Raw genomic sequence first — 25,326 nt, forward strand, 5'->3', positions numbered from 1 at the left:
TCTGCCTTCCCAGGCAGGAGATTTAAATATGGGACTTGGCATCTGACTGACCGTCCTCGGAGGGAAAATATAGCTCCACCTCTGTGTACCCTCACAGCACAAAGACCATTAATTACACGCACGCACGCCATCGGTGTTCCACCCTCACGCCTGCGCTCGCACGCATTATGGTGTCAAAGCTAAACAGTGTTGGGGGAAAATGAAAGCCGTGCTTCTCTATATTACCTCATGGTTGCCAGACGGCGTCCCACAGCCGGGCGCGTGGAGCCCCCTGGTCTCTGTTGCAAACTGTTTGCATTATATTCATCTAACACACACGATGTGGTTTCCTGTCTGCAGGTTCAAAGTCTCTAACTGCCCTAAAGTCTGTAACCAAGTTTGTTAGAGAGCTAGTTGTCTCAGTGTTAGGGAACCGGACACACCCGATTACTGCATTAGGCTCTGGGCTCGTGTGCGAGCAGCGCACTAATCACTAATCAATCTACCAGTGAAACCTGCAGCTCTTTAATCATTCCTGGCAGTGTTGCTGCCTTTTCCTGTTTGTTCTCATGAAGTATTTGTCTTGGAATAAAATGAGGAACGTCACTTTTCTTCTCCAATTAGTCTGCAAAACATTCCTCCATAACGTGTGATGTGCTGCTCTGCAGGTTTGCCCCACTTGATCCTCCAGGCTGTGAAAATGCTGAATCTAAAAATACCTCATCACACACCCTGACAGCGCTGTGCTGTCTTTAATCAGCCACATGCATTCAACATTTCCTAGATGTATCTGAAGGTTCTCGCTGAACACGATCACATGAAACGATGTGTGGACACTTGTTACCTGTTTCTCACACTGGCCGTAGTCTGACCCTTGGTCTGGTTGAAAGAAACAAATCTCTCCACGGTTCTTCGCCATCTCGATGAGCCCCATGGCCGTCCTCACTGTGGCATTACGAGCATGGACAAACACCATCACCTGGGCACAAACACACGGCTTCAACACACCAGAATATTAACACAGCCCAGTGACACAGAGACGCTTTAGTAATCTCGCTGCACCGTTACAGCCACGCTGAGTTCAGCTCGAACAGAGCAGTGAGACACTCGGCGAGCCTGGGGAGTCTTAAAGAAAATCACGTCAATTAATATATGTCACAGCCACTTCCTGACAATTCATTACTGAGAGAAGAAGAAGGATCGCTGGCTGAGCAGTAAGCTCTAGACTGTAGCAGTGAAACCGTCCAACCACAAACACATGTGTGCAGCACGTTTCATGTTTTGGACAATCAAACCAGAGACTACAGAAAAGTTCATATCAGCTTTGCCTCTGAGGGAAGCAATCGGACAAAGAGGGGGAAGCTCGGAAAACCGGAGCGTGTATGTGGGCTGCTTGGAAAAAAGATGCAGACAGGATAACAACAGTCCTCAATAGGCTGCTCAACTCCTGCAGCAGATGGAAGCTAAACGGTAAAGTCTGAATTCACAGCTCTCCTGTTCCCAACAGGCTGCAGAGTGGAAGCAGAATGAGTGGAGGGGGTGGGTGGATGGGGAAGGAGGGGGAGGTAAAACCGGGGGAGATAAGGACTTGAGAGAATTTAGATAACAGGTGTTCATTCCAAAAGGTTCACACAAAATATTTACTGCAGCACGGTTGCTATTCATGAAAAAGTTCAGGGAAATATTTGGGAGGAAAAGATTGTGGCGCTACACCAACATCACTCCACACGGGTGGTGTTAGGAAGCATGCATGCTGCTGGGCTTTAGGGCTAAAGCAATCAGGAAGTACAGGCATGCAGAAAAAATGACTCTTCAACAGAGTGCGGGCACTGAAGAGCTGAGAGATGCTACAAATACACGTTCAGACTGGATGCCTCAGGCGGAGCTCAGTCCGTGGGTTACACACAGTATAACACAGGCTCGATGAATCCTGTGTCCCCACCAAAGCCCACACACCTGGGTCAAACACAAAGAAAAGCCCTTACCTGGTGACCTGCCTTCACCTGTTCCAGAACTTTGTCATAACAAACCTCCTCCATGTCATGGATCTGCTGGATCTGAACAGGAAGCACAGTGAACAGGATACAATCACAGCTCTTAGCACTTCTAAACATTACCAGTCCTATTTTTCTGTACATCCATCTTAAATGTTCATACCTTGTTGTTGGTTTTGATGCCAACAAAGGTCTGTCCCAGAGGCACTGGTCTGAAGCGACCGTCGAAGAAGAAGAGACCAATATATGGGTTGACATGTAGGAAGGTGGCCACATCCAGATAGTTAGGCAGGGTAGCAGACAGTCCCAGAATCCTGATCATGCTCTGGGTGGACTCCACCTAAACCCAAAACCACATACTGTTGTAGTTAGACCAGAGTCCATCTCAGGGTTTAATCTAGGCACAAAGAAAGGTTAAAATAATACCAGTTTCACAGGTGCACGCCACCTTCTCATCTTTTCTGACTCATTTTCACTAGTTCTGAATTTGGCTAGAATCAGTGTGAGTGCTGATAGCATGAGGTGATACCTGGACCCTGCAGAGGATGCTCAGGCAGTCCAACAGCTGCAGGATGGCACATCAATACATGTCGTTGCAGGAAGGTTTGTCTCCCAGTGTTACATTTATATTGTTGATTGTCATTTATGCTTAGAAATATTTACCGTAATTGTCGGGCTATAAGCCGCTACTTTTTGCACAAGCTTTGAACCCTGCGGCTTTTAGTCAGGTGCTTCTTTTCTATGGATTGTCCGTGATTTTTGTCATATCGTAAGACGATTTGTTTTGTTTGTTCCTCTGTTGTACGGCACTACGTTGCCTGGCGGAAGGGCATGTGATCAGACACACAGTATCGGGGTTCAAGAGTGGTATGTTGGTCACATGTCCGTCCGCCAGGCAACGTAGTGCCGTACAAGTAGCGCGAAATACAAACTTCAAAGTAGCGCTACGCGTTCAGCGGGAGGCGCGGCTGACGAGCAGCGATAAACTTGCGAAAAGCAAGTTATGCCCAACTCCACCGGTGGATTCTGACAGCGTGGAAAAGTGTGAAAACATCCACGATCACCAGCGGATTTCGAAGGGCTGGACTGCTGCATGATGGAGAGGAGGACACCGCCACGGCCCTTCTGAGGGTGTTCGACTCTGACAACAAGGATTTGTTTGGTTTTGAAAGTGACAACGAAGGAGAGAAGCTGAGAGTGGATGACGAAGCCATCCTGAGCCTGTTCGTCTCCGACACTGGAGGAGAGGACTTTGGTGGTTTCAGTGGCAGGAAGAAGAGAAAGATGGTGAATGACTGACTTTTCTTCTTGTTAAAGCCGTGTCGCTGCACCTGAGCCTGAAAGGTAGTCTGAATCTATTTTTCTGGTGTGCTGTAGGTTATTGTTATGTACTACATTTGTTACTCATTTATGAAGCACAGCACATGTTTCATACCTGTAATTACCGCTACTTGTACATATACCTAAAAAGTTATGCAAATATGTACCCATAACTTGTTTTTCAAAATATTAATAAAAGTGATGTCGCCCCGGCCTCCGTCGGGCGGTGGGGGGCGTGGCAGGGGTGTGGTCTTCAGTTCTGCTGAAGGGTAGGTGTGGCTCATGGGGCAGTGCCGGCAGGTGGAAGTAATCAGTCTAATGAAGTCTCTCCTCTATTTATTGAGGCCGGGGGCCAGAGTGGAGAGGGTGGAGTCAGCTGGAAAGCTGGAACAAAAACTCAGCGTGTGCAAATGAAGTACACAGAAAGGAAACGTCACCCGATCACTGTGTGGGTCCAAATCAGTCACAGGTGTCCACACATTTACAAAAAGCAACACATTACAGATGGTGTCATACTCACCACACTGTATAATATTCAATCCCGTTTATACATTCAGTGATACCATCTGTTAGATTTTGAACAATTGCAATGTTAATGAGTAACATGACGAATCAACGTGAAGCAGAGTCCAATACAATGATCAGTTGACCACAGAGAGGATGGCATGCTGGTTACTCAGTGTACAGTTTGCTGCTTTCACCATCTCCTTCTGCATCTTTGCTACAATGTACTCAAACAGTCACACTACAGGGTTCACCAATAGTTGATTCTGTTCATCTGGATGTTTTCAGTGGGAGAAAGGTTTCATCATCATCGGGTGCCTTCTCCAGTCTCAGCTGACTGCAGCTTTCCAATCTTACAAACAGCACATTAGCTTAATTACTGATCTTCCCTGTCTCCATGGCCACCTCTCTCTTTGCCACAGCTCAGCAGTAAAGTGCTGCAGGTTTGACTGTCACCACGTTTCCCTCACTCATGATCTAAACTCTTTGCAACATCACCTCGTTCGTTAGGGGACTTTACTCGTTGAGTACCATCGCCTGAAGGTGGTGGCTGCAAATTCTCCACTCAGGAACTTTGCACTTGGCTTCAAAGTAAACCAGTGCAAACTGAAGGTCATTAGTTGATGAAGCACCGATCAATTCAGTCCACAAAAATGATGAACTGTCTGACTGCTGCTGTAAAGGGATTTAGGGCTGAATTTATCCTGCATACTAAAGACATTGAAGCAGGCTGTGAAAAAACTGCATCCCTCCAGTCTTTGTTACCATTCTGTCATTTCTTTATAATGACAACAACAAGCACAGTGTTGCTAAACACTGGGTGCAGTACCAGCTGTTATCAGTTCGTCTTGTGCTCCTGTCTCAAAAAAGGTGTTTTTTGTTTAGTTTTTTTTTGGGGGGGGGGGGGGGGGGAGGACTTTTCCTATTGCACCATTTACAGGAAAAAAGGGTGAGGGGGGAAGTAGCTTTGACATGTACTATGTCCTTGACTTCAGGGACAAAAAACCCATCGTGCTCATTTAGTGTCTTTAATCTGTCTTTGAAACTCGAAGAAGATTCAATATGTTGTGTATCAACGTGGGTGAGAAGGCGCTGGTGGAGGGGCGGACTGCCCTATCTATATGCCTCCTGCTGGAAGTGACAGGGAAGATTGGTAAGGCCTTTAATGTGATGCAGTACCTGTCAAACCATCCTATCAAGATAAGATCTAACCAATCCCTGCGGCCCAACCAGGGCTTCAGTGCACACTCACAGCAATGCTGTGGAGCCTCCACACACACAGACATGCACTGAGCTCATTATGCAGAGAGTTAAAGAGGCTGCAGTACATTTGAAGTTGCACAAATAGGAACTGAACTGCTTCTCTGGATCCTGTTTCAGGTACATTTGTGGAATCATCAGATTCATTGTGATCAGCAGCTAAAATAACCAATTCCCTTGCAGGGAGTGGGTAATGAGTGGAATAAAATGAATATCTGTGAAGTCATTAGTGTGTTTGCACTCTGTTGTAGCTCAAACAGAGTGCAGGTAACACCAGGTTACACTGCCATGACTGGGACACCGGCTTTAGTTTATGCCTCGCCAAGCGTCTTTCCACAAATACTGAAACAGGTCCTTTAAAGAGGATTAGTTCCTCCCAGTGCTGTTAACATCACGCTTTATGAGGCTGGATATATATGTTGCAATGTACTTTCTAGGTTGCATGTTTGTTGCAGAAGCAGAGGAAGTGGCTACACATTGATAAATGACCTTTCTTGAGGCATGCGCTACTTTGTTTCCCTTCTCTGAAATAAATGGATACAATGTGAAAGCTAGCTACTTAATCATTTTGAATCTGGGAAACAGTGTTGAACATAATAATGGAGAAATTCAGTTTCCTTTTTTATTCTTCCCTCAAATCATGGCCTCTAGTTAATCTGTTATCAGTCCTGCAGGCTCCTAAAACACCCTTAATTCTCTTTTTAGGTACATTTATTGTAGAATGATTTATTTTATTTTCTCACAGTTTTTCCATTACAGCACATTATAGCACAAAGAAAGCTGGACCTGAGTCTGAGTACTGATGTGTGTGATGTAATCAGTTTGTAACTTAAAGGATCAGTTTGTAAGTGCATGACGAGCATGTCAGGGGCTTCAACAGAAACCTATTACAAGAGCGCACTAAGGACAAGTACATGTTATCATTAGGGCTGCCACAATCGATTATTCTGATAGTCGACTAGTCACAGAGTATTTCTGCGATTAGTCGACTAATCAGATCATCATCCATTGGACGTAAAACTACAGCTTATTGCACCAGCAGCATCTGCTCTTATATAACTATCATTAGCTTACAGCTTGAAGTGTTTAAGGTGCTAACTAAAAATAAAGACAAGATGATAGTTTATTAAAGTTTAATGAAATTTGCAGATTGTTTCGGTGAAGTTTAATAAACTCCTTGCTATCTAAAATATAACAGGACACCAGAGTAAATTCTCCAGCATCTCACACTTCTGATAATCAGCTGTCTGCTTGACGTTTATTCAGCTGTGTAAAAACTATAACTTTAATCTCAGCCAAACCGATTTACTCAGGAACAAATAAAATACTAAAAAAAGCCAAACAATAACATTTTAAGTTATCTAAGTGACTCATATATCATGTTTAACCTGAGTAGGAAAGACGGCGGTGGGTTTGAAAACGATTTGCCGGGAGTCCGGTGTTCTCACGGCGCTAGTGAGCTAGCCCCCGGCTAGCTATCGAGCTAGTGGGTAACAGACGTCTCCGAAAACGTCGGAGCGCTTTTGAAAATATGTGGTGTCCTGATAAACTGAGCAGATATTTGAGGTTTACACAGCTACATTCTCGCCTGAAAATATGTTAAACGTTTATTTTGTGACCCAGAAAGAATAATAAGAGTAACATTAAAACTAACTAGCTGCCGCCATTGTTGGAAACTGAGCTGGGCCGCGCTATGAATTCTGGGACACAGCTTCTTCTTCTTCGGGGTTTAACGGCAGCTGGCATCCTTGTACATGCAGTGCTGCCATCTTCTGTTTCAGTCCGTTATTACACTCTTAAATCCTGCTACTTATTCCTGGGTCTTTTGTGATCTTACAAAGCTTCAAACGAGGCGCCGACTATTAAATCAGTCGTCGACGATTTTGATAGTCGACGTAATCGTGGCAGCCCTAGCTATAATAGCACAGTATCTCTACATCTGCCCCAGTGAAATTCATGGATGAGCCAACTTAACAAACTCATAAAAACGGTATATTCTTCTAGCATTAAACACAATAAGCATTCCACTGAATGAACCTTGTTATAAAATGTGTGTCTGTGAGCTTCGGTAGAACACAGATGCTGCTGAAACCATAAAGAAGAAGCTGTACAGCACAGTAACCTTTACTTTTTTCATAAAGGTTAGAGGGAGTTTTATCTTGAATGCAGGGCATAATTGGTAGCGCTATACCGAGCCAAGAAAAGGCAGTGAAAACTAAACCTCTTCGAAGCAAAACATCAAAGTGATATCTGGCTTTGTTCTAAGACATTTGCATAAAAAGGGGGACAAATATTTAGTTTACAGGGATTTCCATATTAATGTGTCTGAGGATGTGAACTTAAGCACCTAGCGCATCGGCAGCAGCCAGCGTAATTCCTTCAGCACAAACAATTATAGCAGTCTGTCAGGTGTGGCAATAATTGGACAGAGAGATGAAGGAGGGGGAGGTCTGCCAGGCGCTCCGCTGGTACCCAAAATCTTCTGTTGGAGGGTGGACTACACGTTGTAAACAAGTTCTCACGTACATACAAGAAGAAACAAACAGGTTTCCTGCTCGTCACAGTGTCAGATTGGGTCATTAAAAAGTCATTAAGTCTTGCTTTTTAGTGACAGACTCCCAGATGCATCACGTTTGCCACCTTTCACAACATGCTGAATGTTACAGGAAGGGAGGTGCCACCCAGCAGTATAAACAAATTAAACATTATGTATTTCCTTCCCTATGCCTGCATTGCACACAGTCAGCACTTCTACTTTGTAATAACTACAGTTGTACACAGCTGGCAGAGCCCTCTGAGCTCCTGTCAGGTTTCTCAGTCACAGGAAGCCTGGGAGAAACGACGAGACGTTCCAGGAGTAACGTCGGCTATCCATGATGAAACACTGCACGTTATAAAAACTGTCAAGCAACCATTTTCACTACCAGCCTTAAATGAGACACACGGTAATTGGGTTTGCAGCATACATGCCAACCAGAAGACAAGCCATGCATCACCTTGATCCTGGGAATTATACTCCATCCATCCATAATCTTCCACGTGGCTGGAGCCTAAGGAGGATATTCCAAAAATCCACAAAGCATTCCCAGCCAATCCCGTCCAGTCAATCCTAACCAAATTCCCAAACCAGTTCAACTGGCTTCTTTGGACAGACTTGAGGCAGCAGCTCTAGTCCCAGATCGCTCCAGATGGCTGAGCTCCTCAGCCTATTTCTAAGCCTAAACCAGGTCACCATGTGGAGGCGGGGCCTCGTATTTATGATCTTAATTTTTGGTTATTTCTCAGATTTCATGATTATAGGTGAGGTTTGGAATGCAGATAAAGTAGGAAATCAAAAGCTCAGCTTTGTCTTCACCACGACAGTTGGGTACATCTGCATTCCTGCTAATCACTCATGAGTAAGATCTCCAAAAACCTGAAGGTGCTGGCTCTCATCCTAGCTGTTTCACACGGCATGCTGCAGGTCATGCTCCGATGAACCCAACAGAACCACAGTGATACATTTCTGAGCCAAAGTGGACGCACTCCTCAGCCTGACTATAGGCTGATTATTGTCCATGAAAATCAAGAACAGGATTGGACAAAGGGGCCAACCATGGTCCACTGAGTGCTCTGCTTTGGGCCAAGAGATCTCTACCTTTGGTTATACACGGACCTAATGGCCCATAGCAGCAGGGGCCCTATTCTCCTGCAGTACAGGTGCCTCCAGGGCCGTAAGCGTTCTTCAAGTCTACAAAGCACATGCAGACTGTTTGCACTGTTCCTCCTAGGTCCAAGTTTGGACAGCTGGCTGGAGGTTCCCTTCCAGCATCCTGAAATAAACTGGGCAGAATAATACCTCAGTAACTGGAGCACACGCTCCAGGTAACCAAGACCCCACAGTGTCTAGTCTTTAGCATCACATCCAAACCCAGTGTCTTGGCTGCAGGGAGCTTCTCAACTCCCCCAGTGACCTCTGCCAGCATACCAGTATAATTCATAAGACTTTCCCACAGTCCTCAGGCTCTGCTTCCTCTGCGTCGGCTACTTTGACTGGAATGAAGCGTTCGTCAAAGTACTGTTTCCACCACCAACAGCATCTCAATATCAGGTCATCAGAGTCCTTCCTGACTGCAAATGGCCTGTGTCAAGTCCTTCCAGGACAGCTTGCCAGAACTTCTTTGTGGGCTGCCCAAAGTAGTCCTCCATGGTAGGGCTGCTCGATTATGGCAAAAATGATAATCACGATTATTTTCACTGAAATTGAGATCACGATTATTTGACGATATTTATTTAACCCTTTAAGACCTACTATAGAACCAAGTCCACCAGAGCTTATATTATTTTTTTTACATGCTGTAGTGCCATTTGTGGGAGCATTTCAAGTTGCTATACATCAATACAACTGTTATAGCCCATATTTTAATAATATGTATGCATTAAGTCCATAGTAATTACATAAATTGCAAAAAAGTGCAATAAACTACAAAAAAAATTGAAAATCGCTTTTGTTTTGTTTACATATATTTCTACTTGGAGAAATTTAAGAGGCTTATCCCTCAAAACTTTAAATACAATAAAGTTGCAAAAAATAGTTTCCCACCACAGGAAATTTATTTTGAGTGTCTTCATAGTTTTATTTTGGAGATACAGCAATTTTTTTATACTGCAGGAAAAACAAAAAACAATCCTATGATGCAGATTTGCAAAGAAAACAGCAGGTGCATCATTTCACTGTGGGAAGTGTTACGAACAGCTGACAGGATCGGCAAAGCGTGTTTCTGGAATATTATGTTTTTGTTGCTGCAAGCGCTTTTTATGCAATTTTTGCAAAGCTTTATGTGGAAGGAAACCGTGACCGAGGACAAGCTGATGGCATCAGATGTAAGTACAACTCCTCCGGTTTCATATGCAAAACAAATTATTGCGCTAGCTTACACGGTTCAGGTTCTACAGGGATTTAACAATAGTTACGCAAAACGGAGCGTGCAGCTCTGACCGGCTTTAAAGGGTTAACAATGACTTTAAAAAATAATATAAAATAGTGTGCAACACCACTGAAGTTTATTTTTTTAAACTCTTTTCAACCAACGGCAGTCACTCTCCAAATAACTTCTGCTTAGCTTTCCGAGCTTCCCTCGGGTCCTCTTAATCAGCGGTCTCCAACCTTTTTTGCGCCACGGACGGTTTATGCCCGACAATATTTTCACGGACCGGCCTTTAAGGTGTCGCGGATAAATGAGGGAGGGGCTAATAATCGGCTCAGTCATTTTTAATGATCGTTGAAAGCCCAGATCGTAATCGTGATTAAAATTCGATTAATTGAGCAGCCCTACTCCATGGCCTCCCTTAACTGTGCTCAGACTCTATTTTTTTTTCTTCAGCAACTGCCAGTGCCACAGCCCTTTTGGGGCAATACCCATTTTCTGCTTCACGAGACCCCTGGGCCAACCAAACCAAAGAGGCTCCTTGATCAGCTTTATGGCAAAAACTTAGAGATACTCAAGCAGAATAGCTCTAGTCCGGCCACCCAACACCTATTTTACTCCTAGCAAAGTATCATAGAAATAAACAGATATTTATTTAACAACTTTGTGGTCAATTTTCCAATTTAGAACCCCCACTTTACAGTTCTGTATTTTGACTGTGGGAGTAAAACCTAAGCAGAGAAATGGGGTTCACACAGGAGCCCTCCTGGAGTGAGGCGAACGTGCTAACCACTGTATCACCACACTGTAGCAGCACGCTGGAATAGGTTGTGCTTTGTTAGTGCAGTACAGTACAGTGTAACAGTAGAGGGGAAAACTGAGTTTCCAATAATATCCATTGACTTACTAAGCGTGCACGAAAAGCTGATGGAAACAGTGAAGCTTTTCTTTTCTTGGTGAGTTAAGTCCTTATACTGTAGAATCAAAACTCATCCATCAGCAGCCACCTTCAAAGGGCCTTGAGCAGCTACTGGAGCAGCTCTTTTTAAAGCATTTGAATGTCATCGGTCACGTGAGGATTAAACCTTCATGCACAGAATCACCGAGGATAAAAACACAAACGCTGGTTTGCTTAACAAACGTTTTCCTTGAAAGTTCTACTTTCTAGCATAATTACTGCTGTGGCACAGTGCTTTCCACGAGCGCCATGTTTCTCTGCTAATACCTCTGGTTTCATTCTACATCTATCGTTAAGCCCTGACCACATATGCAGTCTGCTGGCAACTACACAGACAGTCAAGAGGCTTCAAACTTGTGCACTGCAGCACAACTTCAAGGTGTACAAAGAGCCCAGTCAGCCCTTCTTCAGTAATATCAGCTCAACCTGCAGATAAATGGGCTGTGAACCGAATAAACAGCGGTCACATGTACAGCCCAGTTTTCAATTACCTTGCGGTTAACCTCGCCAAAGAGGTCAGAGTCACTGCTCAGCACAGCAGCTCGTCCCTGCCGCTGTGTTTCAGTGCTGCTCCGTGCTTCTCTGCTCTGACGTCTTTACCACACTGTTCCTCCTCACAAACACTTGGTCCAACAGTGCATCGCTCCAATCACATTTGCATTAGGACAAGATGGTGAATGGCCTGGTCTACGTGGCGCTCTAACTGGTCTAACTGGTCCACGTGGCGCTCTAACTGGTCCACGTGGCGCTCTAACTGGTCTAACTGGTCTATGTGGTGCTCTAACTGGTCTACGTGGCGCTCTAACTGGTCCACGTGGCGCTCTAACTGGTCCACGTGGCGCTCTAACTGGTCTAACTGGTCCACGTGGCGCTCTAACTGGTCCACGTGGCGCTCTAACTGGTCTAACTGGTCTATGTGGTGCTCTAACTGGTCTACGTGGCGCTCTAACTGGTCTACGTGGCGCTCTAACTGGTCTACGTGGCGCTCTAACTGGTCTACGTGGCGCTCTAACTGGTCCACGTGGCGCTCTAACTGGTCTAACTGGTCCACGTGGCGCTCTAACTGGCTGAGAGCAACATTCACAGCTTCACACAGATTTCATGGAGTGCACTCACACTGTGGGATCAGCTTTGGGACTTTGGGAATCAAACTACTGACCTTCTGATTGGTGCATGCTGAGTTCCTGCGCCTCGTTCTAATGAATTCCTCCTCTACCTTTTATAGAGAAACAGTTTGTATATAACTGCAAACCCTTCCTTACTGGCTTTGTGAAGATTCATGGCGATGATAAGATATTACTGCTGATGATGGTTTACAGGCCAGGCAGGTGAATTATTAACTCTAAGAGCTGCTATAAATAACCACCACTGAACAAAGCAGTCATGCATATGGACAGCATCCTTTGGCTCACTGCTAATGTGATTTACACACACGTCAGATTTATCCATCGTCTTCTTTTCATCTTCTCATTACTCTCTTACGTATACAACTCAAAGGCGGTGCTGAGATGTATATTTATGCTACACGGGCCACATGTGCTGCTGTGTGTGATGCATGATCCAAAGGCTTTCATGAACTGGGTGCACACTGAGATCATTCGGGTCCAAGGACACATTCATACATGTATTTGGTATTTTGGCAGATTTTTCTGGATTCACATGCAGTTCACAGAATAAGATGCAAGGTTGAGTCAGTGACAGGCTAAAAATAGACTTCTCCACTTATTAACATTCCTCCATGAACTGACATGTGACAGCACTGCATCACACTGGCTTATTGGAAATTAAGTTCTGTCTCTTTCTACAGTTGGATAATCACTCTCTATGGGAAATATCCAGGTTGCTTCCTGCGCACGTCAGTCATCATTACAGGGAATCAGCAGCTCAGACAGTGAACTGATGATTGCTTATCACAGCAACAACATGCCAGAGGGACTGGATGTGTCTGAAACATGACTGGGACCTGTTTGCATCAACTGGACACAAAGACCAAACATCAGAACTTGTTTTTCAAAGACTGTATATTTAATGAAAAATGTAAATTATCAAGTGGGATCATGAGGTGATGTGCTTTGCCTACAGAGAACACTGTGGCCACAGCGTCCATGCTGCTCTACCCCACTTGAAGCTGCACACGGCTGCTCCTACCATTATCCTCCAGGGCCGCCACAATCGATTATTCTGATAGTCGACTAGTCACCGAGTATTTTTGCGATTAGTCGACTAATCAGATCATCATCCATTGGAGTAAAACTACAGCTTATTGCACCAGCAGCATCTGCTCTTATATAACTATCATTAGCTTACAGCTTGAAGTGTTTCAGGTGCAAACTAAAAATAAAGACAAGATGATAGTTTATTACATTTTAATGAAATCTGCAGATTGTTTGAAGTTTAATAAACTCCTTGCTATCTAAAATATAACAGGACACCGGAGTAAATTCTCAGCATCTCACACTTCTGATGATCAGCTGTCTGCTTGACGTTTATTCAGCTGTGTAAAAACTATAACTTTAATCTCAGCCAAACCGATTTACTCAGGAACAAATAAAACACTGAAAAAAGTCAAACAACAACATTTTTAAGTTATCTAAGTGACTCATATATCATGTTTAACCTGAGCAGCAAAAGACAGCGGTGGGTTTGAAAACGATTTGCCGGGAGTCCGGTGTTCTCACGGCTCTAGTGACCCTTGACCTCCCGGCTAGCTATCGAGCTAGTGGGTAACAGACGTCTCCGAAAACGTCGGAGCGCTTTTGAAAATATGCGGTGTCCTGATAAACTGAGCAGATATTTGAGGTTTACACAGCTACATTCTCGCCTGAAAATATGTTAAATGTTTATTTTGTGACCCAGAAAGAATAATAAGAGTAATATTAAAACTAACTAGCTGCCGCCATTGTTGGAAACTGAGCTGGGCCGCGCTATGAATTCTGGGACACAGCTTCTTCTTCTTCGGGGTTTAACGGCAGCTGGCATCCTTGTACATGCAGTGCTGCCATCTTCTGTTTCAGTCCGTTATTACACTCTTAAATCCTGCTGCTTATTCCTGCGTCTTTTGTGATCTTACAAAGCTTCAAACGAGGCGCCGACTATTAAATTAGCCGTCGACGATTTTTATAGTCGACGTAATCGTGACTAGCCGACTGTGGGGGGCCAGACTCAGTACTGGCCCCCCACAGTCGGCTAGAGCCCCCTGCTCCACACTCACCACAGTAACACCTTTGTTAAGTTTGCAGACGGTGGTGGGACTCATTTCTGGAGGGATGAGCACGCCTATAGGGATGAGGTGGAGCAGCTGACAGCGTGATGTAGGAACAACAATTTGGTCTTGAACACCACAAAGACCCCTGAAAACATCCAGATGAACAGAATCTACATTTTAGGATTTCCTCACCTGGATGATTGCGCGTGCATCGAGACATCAGGGAGGACCTGACATGGGAAACACCGCTGAGGTAGTGAAGAAGCTCCGAATAAGACCCGACTCTCAGAGAGAATCACACCCTGACTAACTGCTCAGCTTTTCAGAGATCCCACAGTTCCCACAGAGCAGGCCATCACGTCTGGGACTTTGTCCCCTTGATAATAAACACCTTCACTTAGAAACTGCATTTTGTGTTTAATGGTGTTGTCTTTGACTATTTTAATTTGTTTGATGATCTGAAACATTGAAGTGAGAAATATGAACTGAGGACGGGGAACGAGGAGGAACACTAACCTGTCTGATGGTCCGGGCCACCAGACTCTCAAGAACCGGGCCTCGATCTTCATGCAATAGATGGACTTCATCCAAGATGAGGAGCCGCACAATCTGTGACAGAGCCACATCGCCAACACTCTTCCTGGTCACAACGTCCCACTTCTCCGGAGTCGTCACCAACATCTGAAAACAGGACAAGGTCCTCTATAGATGATCATGCGTTTCTCCCCTTCAAGAACATGTTCTATAATAAAATGTATGTTTCTCCAGTAAAACGAAAGGAAGTGCAACATCAGCAAACCTGAAAAACTAAACAAAGAATCAAACATGACACGAGCCACTGCTGCAGAGCCTCATAGTGCGTATGGTGCATTTGTCTGTAATGTATTTGACAAACATCGTCCTTTAGTGGAAATCACTGAAAAGCATCAGGCGACAGATGAACAGAAATAATCTATGTAAGAGATTTATTAAGTACAAGTCATATAAAAATAGATTAGTAAATATTAAAAGTACTACCACACATTATTGGAGCAAAGCAGGAGTGGATCACAACAAACATGGAGGTTATTAAATCGTATAATCAAAAAGGGCTCGAAAAACAAGACATCCAGAATATCTTAGAAAAGATGAAGATTGTGCTTCATAAAATTAACGACACTGCAAATGAACTGAATGATTTCTTTGGACATGTTGGCTTTAATGTAGCACAAGAAATTCAAGAGTTAAGAAATAATAATGAGCTAAATAAACACATTACTCAGTTCATTGGTGCTGTGAGTCACAGAGGAATACTTGATGTTCTGAAGACAACTTTAAAAAGGCCACTGATTGTTTCAGTATTGACGTGATATTAGTTAAACGTATTGTAGCATAGTGCAAACTTTCACATACATGTGTAACCTGGTACGTTTCCCTCCAAAATGGAAAAAGCCACAGAGAGGGTTAGGGTTACCCACAACCGACTACAGATCAATAACTCCACAGTTCTCAGAAATCTTAGGAAAATGATCTGTTAATAGACGTGGTAAATATATTGAGAAACATAATAAGTGATAATACGGCAGAGCGGATATGCAACAGATAATAAGGAACATACTGCTGGTGTTTTATACACTTTAACATTGATCATATTATATTACTGAATGAACTAGACAGATATGGCATAAGAGGGATCGCATACACGTGCATGAAAAGTTACCTGGATCAATACGTGCAAATCTAATCAGCTGAAGGTAACCTGTGGTGTTCCTCAGGGCTCTGTGCTGGGCCCTAAACGATTCATGTTATATATAAATGTGTATTGTTTGCTGATGATACCACTGTGCATCAATCAGATAAAAACCTAGAACAGCTTCTGACTGCAGTGGAAACGGAGGTAACTATAAGTTATTGTTAAATATAAAACAAAATGTATTATTTTTGGCACCAGACAAATGAAACGTGGCTAAAATCAGGGTTGAGCTGAAACTGAAAGAGTGAACGAGAATAAATGTGTTGGAGTGATAACTGATGATAAGCTGAGCTGGAAGTCTCATATGAACCATGTGAAACAAAACCTGTCAAAAACCATTAGCTGTTAGCTATGTAGAGAATAACCAAGCAAAGCATGAGCTGAACAAGAAATCATTACTTTATTGTCCTCTGCTTCTCCAAATATGACTTATTGTCTAGAGACACGGGCTAATGCATAGCCAATAGCTTTCTGATTAGCCTGATCTGGTGTGGCGGATCATTGACAGATCTGAATGCTCGTCAAAATAAATCAATTTTAAAAGTGTGTAGACGGTAATCTGGATACAGATCCCTTTATATACAGTGACAGTGTGAAGAGCTGCACCTTATTTTTCATCGTATAGTAAAGTTCTGTATTTACATGTAAAGGTTTGTAGGTTACATCCCTCCATCCTGGGCATGAGCGCTCTTGGATTGAGCCCAGGCTGTTGGGCTGCTGCGGTCCTGGGCTGCAGGGTAACGACTGACTCGGTCATCTACGGACGTCTCGGACACGTCAGTGAAAAGAGGAGCTGAACCCCACTTCATAGTGAGCTGGACAGACGCTGCACAGGCCTGGTAGATCCAAGAGTTTGAAAAGAGTGTGCTGCAGTTTCTTACAGCGACCTCCAACTCCCACCTCCACCAAGAGCTTAGTTGGCGTGTAGGCCTGTGGGGGCTGAACCCCGGCTGACAGGTACAGGTGGGCCAGCTGGATTACAGCCTTGTGGCTGCCGAGGCAGAGACTCGAGAGTGGGAGTTTAGTGAGGCCATGGAAGTGTTCAGTTTGCCCACAGTGTGGTCGGACTCGGTGTTGTAGCTGTGCCTCTGTACACCACCACAGCTGTTTAGGAATTACTGCCATTTTTATGCAAAGTCCCCCACCGTCAGAGACTGAACAAGAACTACACGACGGCAAGTGAGGCCTGTTCCCTTCACCTGCCTGACTGATTCTAAGCAGCTGTGAGTGTTGAACTCCTTCAGTAGCTGTTCACGCTCGGCATGAGCACAGCTGTGAGAGAAGCAGGTCCTCATTAGGCTGACAAAAATGGTAAAAATGGTCAAAAGGCCTGTATTTGTATAGCGCTTTACTTTGTCCCTATGGACCCCAAAGCGCTTTACACTACATTCACCCATCCACACATTCACACACTGGTGATGGCAGCCACATGTAGCCACAGCTGCCCTGGGCGCACTGACAGAGGCAGAACTAAAGCCAACAGAGGTCAGATAAACAGTGTGGTACAGTAAAGAGAAGCAACGTGCTGGCCAGCTCAGCAACACCAGAATTAAATTTAAAAAAATCACAAAACACAAATTAAGTGGATGACGTTAAAATTGTGTCCTTGGTTAATACAAACGTCTCAACAGCCAAGACGAAGGTGTGTTACTTCAACTCAACAAGAAAGTGATTGGATACGATTTCACAAAGTAAGAATGACCCACAGCATCAGTCACGGTCAGTCACCTGACCAAGGCCCTACACAGCTGACACAGCTCTGACAGACAGAGTCACGTCCGTCACACGTACTGGCTGAACTGGTTTTGGAAGAACTCAAGTTTATGAATGGAACTGAAAAAACAACAACAGACAAACAAACCCACAACAGATTGTTGTTAGTTAGCGGGGAGATGCAGGACTGTCTACATGAATTTATTTCACTGTTGTCATGGCAACGTGCACTTTCCTTTCACATCATCTGTTCTCATCTCTCTCAGCTCCTGGTGACACTACGACAGCACCGGCCACGCCCACGTTGAAAAGCCACTAATGAATATATCAGCTGTGCTAGCACTGGCATAATGCTTACACACGCACCAATCAGCTGGTATTTGTTTACTCGAACACATCTGGAAACATCTGGAAACATCGGTCACACCAAGACTCCCACGCTGTTTGAAGCCAAAGCAGCGTCGTTCCAACAGATGATCTTAGATTGATGGGCGGTCACTGCACAGGTGCCCACAGATCTGCTCCATCACAGTAATAACAGGTAATGACAGACGTGTGCTGAGTTACAGTACGCACCCTGTGCCCGTCGGTGACGTGAGTCTGTGACGGCACGATCAGTATAAACGCTGCTACTTTGCCTCTCAGACTAATTACATTGAAGAGCATCAGCATATCTTTCTGAATCAAATGACAACAGAAAGCTTCTCTGCACACGTCTTAGTATCTGCAGCTTCCCGTGCGATATTTGTCTCTGTTTGAGGAAAAAATACTACAATGCCTAATTAATGGAGTGTGAACCTGTTGGAGGATGTGCAGATTCCTATTAAAGTCTTCCTGTAAAAGCAGTTCATTAAATTCCCTCTAGTTTGCATTTAAATCAATCTATCCAGCCATTAGAGACGCTCACAGGAAAGGAAGCGCATGCTCCTAATTGGACGTACTGGTTAATTTAAATGGAGGCTCTGGCAAATGGAGCAGAGGCCAAAGTGCTTTTTTAATTGCTTTACAAACACACACGAGGAGGTGCAGAGAAAACATGTAATTGTTTTCCTTAATGGTGTTATTTAGCCAGTTAATCAAATGATCGCTGCAGGACTGCAATCAACCCTCGAAATTGGCTCATTCTTCATATTTCATAGAAGAAAATGTAAGTTAAGGTTTCTCAAATGTGACAATTTAATCAGACAAATTCACACACATGAGAAATAAAGTGGCCAAGAAAAATGGTTCTTTTCAAACATTAATTACTGAATTAGAGCAAAGAGACAACCTGCTTATCAAATATGTAACCAACATGTCAGAGCCGAGGGCTGGAGGACCAGCAGCCTTACTGGATGCAGACGGTCGGGCATCACCAGAGAAATGACCCAAAAACAAACTCACTGATTTAATTACTATAAAAAACAAAACTCAGTGACTTTGTATTTTTACAATGAGCAGCTGATTACTGAGTGAAGTATAACTGTGACTGATTCTTAGACTACGAGCCGGCTTCGCGTGATTTACGGTGGGTCTGTGTTCATGTGTGGACAGAAACATTTAGTTACATCCGGCTGACATTCCTCACCGTTCCTGTGCACAGATGGATGCCTGTGGCCCCCTTTGGGAATACTTAGGCTGAAACATGTTCAGCGTTGGGAGACACCAGTGACATTTCCTGCAGCACTTCCAAGGAAACCTTGTTACCATATCATCAGACACTATATGAGACGGGACTTTACGCCATTTATCTGGATGTGCCGAGTACATCTGATGGACTGCTGATTTGTTCCTTATTCCTGATCTTTACACACATAACACACACACTTTACAAACGTTCACACAGGTTTCTGAAAGTCGTTCAGTAAACCTGGTTGATGTTACAACGAGCTTCTGTGCACACAGAGGCTGAAAACAAACTCGGTGCTGCTGGATTCATGGTCATTGCAGCAGTTTTTTATTGTACTGCACTTTTATTGACAATGATGACTGTAATATTTTCCATAGACAACAGATCAGATCCCTTCATGTCTCTGCTTCATCTGCAGTCACTGTGGGTGTAATGAACACACAGCAAACACACAGTCACAGTATCAGTTATTGATTCATTAGAAATGCTCCAAAAACAAGCAAAGCACATGCAGACGTCCACGGCAGCCGTGGGAAACTACACAAAACTATTTCTGTAAATACCACCAGTGTTGGTCAAGTTACCTGAAAAAAGTAATCAGTAACTAATTACTGATTGCTTCCCCCAAAAAGTAATCCCATTACTTTACTGATTACTTATTTTCAAAAGTAATTAATTACTTAGTTACTTAGTTACTTTTTAAAAACACGATTTACAACCTGAAGAGGTGATAAAGTGATAGATCTTTCAGCCCAATTCTACTTTTTCTGCATAATCCATCATACAAAATGTAATCAAATGGAAAAGTCTCTTTTTAAAACTTGTTTTATTAGTTTTAATCTTTTAACTTTATGCATTAAGCAAAAATTTAATTATCTGCAACATTCTCTGACTGGAAGAAATTAGTTTAACATTTAAACCTATTTTCTGCACATTCCAGCACATAAAATAAAATATTTTTTGTGTTTTCACTCACTCTTTCAAATAGATGCAAGTAAAACACAGCAGAAAATAAATAAAGTCAAAGACTCAGCGGTCCTGTTGCTCTATTTTCACCTGTAAAGCAGGAGTGGGGTAGGCGGAGGTTTACCCTGGTGCAGGTGTGCCGCGGTCAGTGGAAGAATCCGTGAGTTTCTCTGTGAGTTTCCCATTACGTCGTAGCTACTCGGTGCTTGTTGGAAGTTTAGGGGTTTTTTTCGCTGTAAAAAGAAGTTTTCTTCCCACGCACAGCGGACACTAATGTTTTTGTCACTTTTTATGGAATCAAACTCAAAGTAAGGTCAGTACTTCCACGCTTTAAACGCTGCACGCTCATACTCTCTCTGCACTCGATATATGATCCATTGTTGATCTGCACACAGCTGCTGTCACGAACGTCGCACTCGCTTACGTCACTGTCATGAGACATTCTCGCAAAAAATCACGGTTTTAGTAACGCAGTAACGCAGCGTTCCTACGGGAAAGTAACAGTAATCTAATTACCGTTTTTGCAATAGTAATCCCTTACTTTACTCGTTACCGTCTCTGACTACCACAAACATGTACTTAAACAGATAATAGCTGGAGTTTTAATCTGCAGGAAGGGCAGCTGCAGCTACATGCACATCCCCGTGCATCCCTGCAGGTCGCTGCCTGAGTGGGAGGAAGATTGTTGCTCGCTGGTGCGAGCTAAGGTTAGCACGGACACGTGCAGCAACGGCACGACACATCTCGCCAACTCTCAGCACTTAAATACTAATTACTGACATCGCTGAGAGAGCATCAGACAAGCGATGATCACTTGACTGATGGTTACAGTAAGTGCCGTGACTCAGTCCAGCACGGCATTTCAGTAATGACTTGATCTTTCTTCAGCTGCTTTGATGGGCTCTGTCTTTACAGTTTCACCGACCTGCAGTTTGTTCTTGTTTGAACCCAGTTCATGGAGCCTGTTTTGCTTTTTCCCTCGACCAGGAAACACGGACTCATTCTCACACTCGCTGCTGTTTCAGAAAGCTGCGTCTCTGCTCCTTCCTCACTGTCATTAACTCATGTTTCCCCTCTGGACAGAGCAAAGGTGCCCGGACGTCCCCGCATGCCGTCCAAACCACGCTGGCTTCCACATGGCAAAACTCTTTCTGTTTCCATAGTAACTCTGCCGTTACAGGGAGAGGAGCACGTAGGAGGTTGAGGTGGGCGGGTGGACGATGGAGTGGGTCGGTTAGAGAAAAACGTTCACTACATTGTGATATGTTAACAACTAACAGCCTGTCAAGGCCAACTGTAATGAGAACCTTCTCAAAGCTCCACTCTGTGTGCACGAGTCTGTGCGAGCGCGCACGTCGTTACACTCTGATGTGGAAAATCATTTCAGTGGGAACTGCTGCTCTCTCCTGCTGCTTAGTGAGTGGATGACGCTGGATTTGACGAGTGGGAGGAATAAAATAAAAAGGAAAGTGACCAGTAGAGAAGAGCAGCAGAGTGCTCGTATCCTACAATCATTACACTGTCATGTTTTTATATGAAGCCACGCCAATCCAAAGCAGGTTTCAGGTTTGGACACGCACAGTGAGGGAGACAAACGTGATTCATCCTTTCACAAACTCATGAAATGCATCCTTCACTTTCACTTTCAAAGAACGTTTCTGACCCGTGAGGTCGCAGAGACATCCAGGCACTGATACTCACAATAATACGTGATATTGCTGCAGGCGCGAGGGCACCGAGTCGTCCCTCAGGAGCGGTGAGGCTGGCTTTCCACCATGCACTGGTTCCCTCTCTTGCAGGTTCATCGGTGCACGTTTCCCTCCTCCTCGCAGAATCAGAAACTAAGTGGTGTCTTTGTGTGCTTCAGAAACATGCCAGCTGACGGTCCTCTGGAGTCCGTCCAGGTGTTTGGACGTAAAACCCACCACAGCAGTTTCCCAGTGCAGGAGGGGGACGTCCTGATCAGGGTGAATGGCAGACCTGAGGAGAGGGTGGAGCCTGCTACGCTCCAGAACAAGCTTCTGGAGCCAGTGCTGCGGAGCGGTGGAGCGTGGCACCGCACAGATCTACACCAGCCATGTCCACAGCCCTGCTTGCATACTACCAGAAGGATGTGGATGAGGCCTCTGAGAAGGAGATCCAGGACATCCTGATCCAGTACGACAGTGGTGATTTTCCTTCTTTTACCTGATGTGCTGCTTTTGACGATGGTTGTGTAATGATCCCGATAAAGGTCAAAGGGCACAACATGCAAGTTTCATAAAGCACAAGTTCTTAGAAGTATTTGCTTCCCGTCCTTACACTGTCCCGGCAGAAAGCCCACTCTGCTATCAACATCAAAGGTGTGCGATGAAAGGAGCGATGGGACCGAGGGGAGACGCAACAAACCAAGGTTACAGAGCATGACATCACTCGGGCCCACTAACCGTGGATTCAGCTCTGCACTCAACACTTTGTGCAAATGCACGACAAATAAGCCGGTGAAACGGAGGCATTAGAGAGAGCTCAAAGTGAAGCAGTGCTGCAGAGCTGCTCTGAATCTGACTAATCATTCTCTTTGTGTAATCTCATCATATGACCTGATGGAAATGCAGTTTTAAAACACCTTCAGATTAGCTGGAATTGGCCTCATTTCAGACACACACACACTTTGTGCTCATAAGTCCCATGAGACTTATGAAGGGTAAATCTGAGCTGTGCGATCTGTTAAATCCAACTCCTTTGGATTTAACAGATATGCAGGTTTTCCCAGTGTTCCCGCTCCAAGTGTCGTTCAGGTCCAACAGCCTCGACGTCTCTCACAGCCACAGGACTAAACTCTCTCATCATCATCTTTTCTTTGGCTTCATCCTCTTTAACCTAAAGAAACATTACAATTAAAATGCCACCAGCATTTCACTTATTAAACTTACTAAACATGAAATTCAGCTTAAGAAGTGAACATGCGTCATTATTCACACCGGCTGTTTCCTGCATGTAGTCCAGGACACAGCGTCTGCCATATTCATAACAAACAGCAGTTAAACTGCATTTGTATGGGTCAGTTCTGTATTTAAACAGACAGTGCACCCTGCTGTCTGCTGCTCGTTCACTAACAGCACAGCGTGGTGGTGCACAGACCGGCTGAACACAGGCGAGCAGGCTGACGTACGCTGCACAATAACAAAGCATTTGGCTTCAACACTTGTAAATGCTGAGACACAGACTCATCTCTGGCTTTCTTGCTACATTGCATCTGTATTCACACAGAGGTCTAAATACAGGTGGTGAACAAGCAACAGGTTTAACTAGAATCATGAAAAACATAGAATAGCATCAGTGTAGCTTAAACTCACTGGGAAACTTGCTAGCAGTTTAGCATGACAGCATGGGTTCACCGTCTCTGTAGCAAACCACTAACCCCCTGCACTCCCTGATGCTGGGGCCTCTCTCAGCACACTGAAGGATTAAGCTTCCTGCCACAAAGCAAAGACGGTTCAGGAACACTTTGAGGAGCACAACAACAAGCTGGCTTTGACTTGGCCTCCTGTGCTGGACAGACACGCCTGATCTGTGGAAGCCCCGCCTCACAGCTTAGCACGATTTAGCAGGTAGTCATGATGCTTTGCCTGATCAGACTATACTCCAGCTTCCTCCCATAATCCAAAGACATGCAGTTAGTGGGGTTAGGATACTGAATGGGTTCATATTGCCCAGAGGTGTGAATGCAAGTTCACATGTGTGTCTGTCTGTGTGCTGGCCGTGACTGCTGACCGCTGCCCGGGACAGATCCAGCCCCCTGTGACCCTGATGAGGATAAGTGGAGGGAGGGTGGATGGATGACACCGATCATTCATCCATCCACCCTCAGCATTTTCACTACTCAGCACCTGCATTATTCACCAGATCTGCCTCCCCACATCACCTATGTGTCTCCAAAATGAGTAAATGAGAACACCTTTATACGAGAGGCAAAAGCACAGCGACAGAGCAGGACTGTGTAACGTGCACGCCGACAGAGGTGCACGAGGAGATGATCTTGAAGCAACATTTGACCAAATTAAAAACGAGTCTTATTTATTTATTTGACACGCAGAGTGTTACTGGACCAATGTTCTTGTTTTAGATCTGAGTTCTGCCTACATATCCCACCATCAGCAGGAGAGTGTGTCTGAGTACAGCCTGACTTTACAGCACAGGGTTCATCCAACACCCCTCAACCTAAATCCACAGTGCAGCCCTGAACCTGGACCGTCAGTGTAACATTGTTACATGTGTGTATGAGCCACCTTTTAAAATCCTTTCAATGTCAGACTTTGACACACACGCACACAGTGACCATAACAATAACAGATATGAACGCTCACTGTGCTCTGTTACACAGCGTGCTTTCACCCATGACCTGCACATGTGATGATGATCAGATTTACAGGTGAGTAATAAGCTCAGTGTGTACAGGTTTACTCTAAGGACGATGTCCTAACCCGATCCAGCTGGAGTGCTAGAGGACGTGTAAGGGTAGCAGGCAGAGTTAGCTTGTTTTGTGTAGTGAGCTGTGTGTGTGTGTGTGTGTGTGTGTACCTGTGTTCGAAGGATCTCTCCTTTGGTAAGCTGCATGTCTCCAGTGAGTTCTTTCACAGTGATGCCCAGTGGCTCCAGCCGCTTACCAAAGTAGTTCGTCATCTCAGCCGCCAAGGCTTTCATGGGAGCCACATATACGATCTACAGAGAGAGCGGCGTGGAAATGAATGTGAGTGGAGGAGAGAGAGTGGAGCAAGGTTGTAGACGGGGCTGAAAGGACACTGTGGTGATAAATGAGCAAAGAGGGGCAGCATCATTTGTTCCCCAGCTACCAGCACAAATCAGTTTATTGTGAAATGTCACAGCGCTCGCATGGATAAAATGTAATGGTGATGTATGAAAAGCAGCTTTTGTCACTGCTGGTGTTTGTCAGTGTACGAGCTTTTATACAGAACAAAGACTGTCTGCGTTATTGATGTGTGTGTGGATCTGACACTGGGTTTAAGACCAGTGCTTTTAGACCAAGCTGTCAGCACTGCCAGTGTTTCAGAGTCTGTTTCCAACTGTTGCTATTTGTCATTTTGACCACCGCGATCTTCTGCTTTTCTAACCCAGCACTGACAGATGAACTACAGAGACTGGGTGGACGAGCGCCGCGTGGCTTTACAGCGCACACATT

At 44.6% G+C, this 25,326-nt stretch overlaps 1 protein-coding gene across 4 annotated transcripts in view; it reads right to left on the reverse strand.

Annotated features, from left to right (window-relative positions):
• The window catches only part of ascc3 (activating signal cointegrator 1 complex subunit 3), a 148,503-nt gene that overhangs the window by 62,615 nt on the left and 60,562 nt on the right, over nucleotides 1–25,326 (reverse strand). For all 4 annotated transcript variants that reach the window (XM_026185176.2, XM_026185174.2, XM_026185177.2 and 1 more), the window contains 5 exons: nucleotides 24,708–24,848; nucleotides 14,644–14,808; nucleotides 2,137–2,313; nucleotides 1,965–2,036; nucleotides 824–958 (listed from right to left, as the gene is read on the reverse strand). In XM_026185176.2, the coding sequence (XP_026040961.1) occupies nucleotides 824–958; nucleotides 1,965–2,036; nucleotides 2,137–2,313; nucleotides 14,644–14,808; nucleotides 24,708–24,848 (690 nt within the window). The remainder of the gene's footprint in view (nucleotides 1–823; nucleotides 959–1,964; nucleotides 2,037–2,136; nucleotides 2,314–14,643; nucleotides 14,809–24,707; nucleotides 24,849–25,326) is intronic.

Source organism: Astatotilapia calliptera, chromosome 11, assembly GCF_964374335.1.
Source record: "Astatotilapia calliptera chromosome 11, fAstCal68.1, whole genome shotgun sequence".
Classification (NCBI taxonomy): Eukaryota; Metazoa; Chordata; class Actinopteri; order Cichliformes; family Cichlidae; genus Astatotilapia; species Astatotilapia calliptera.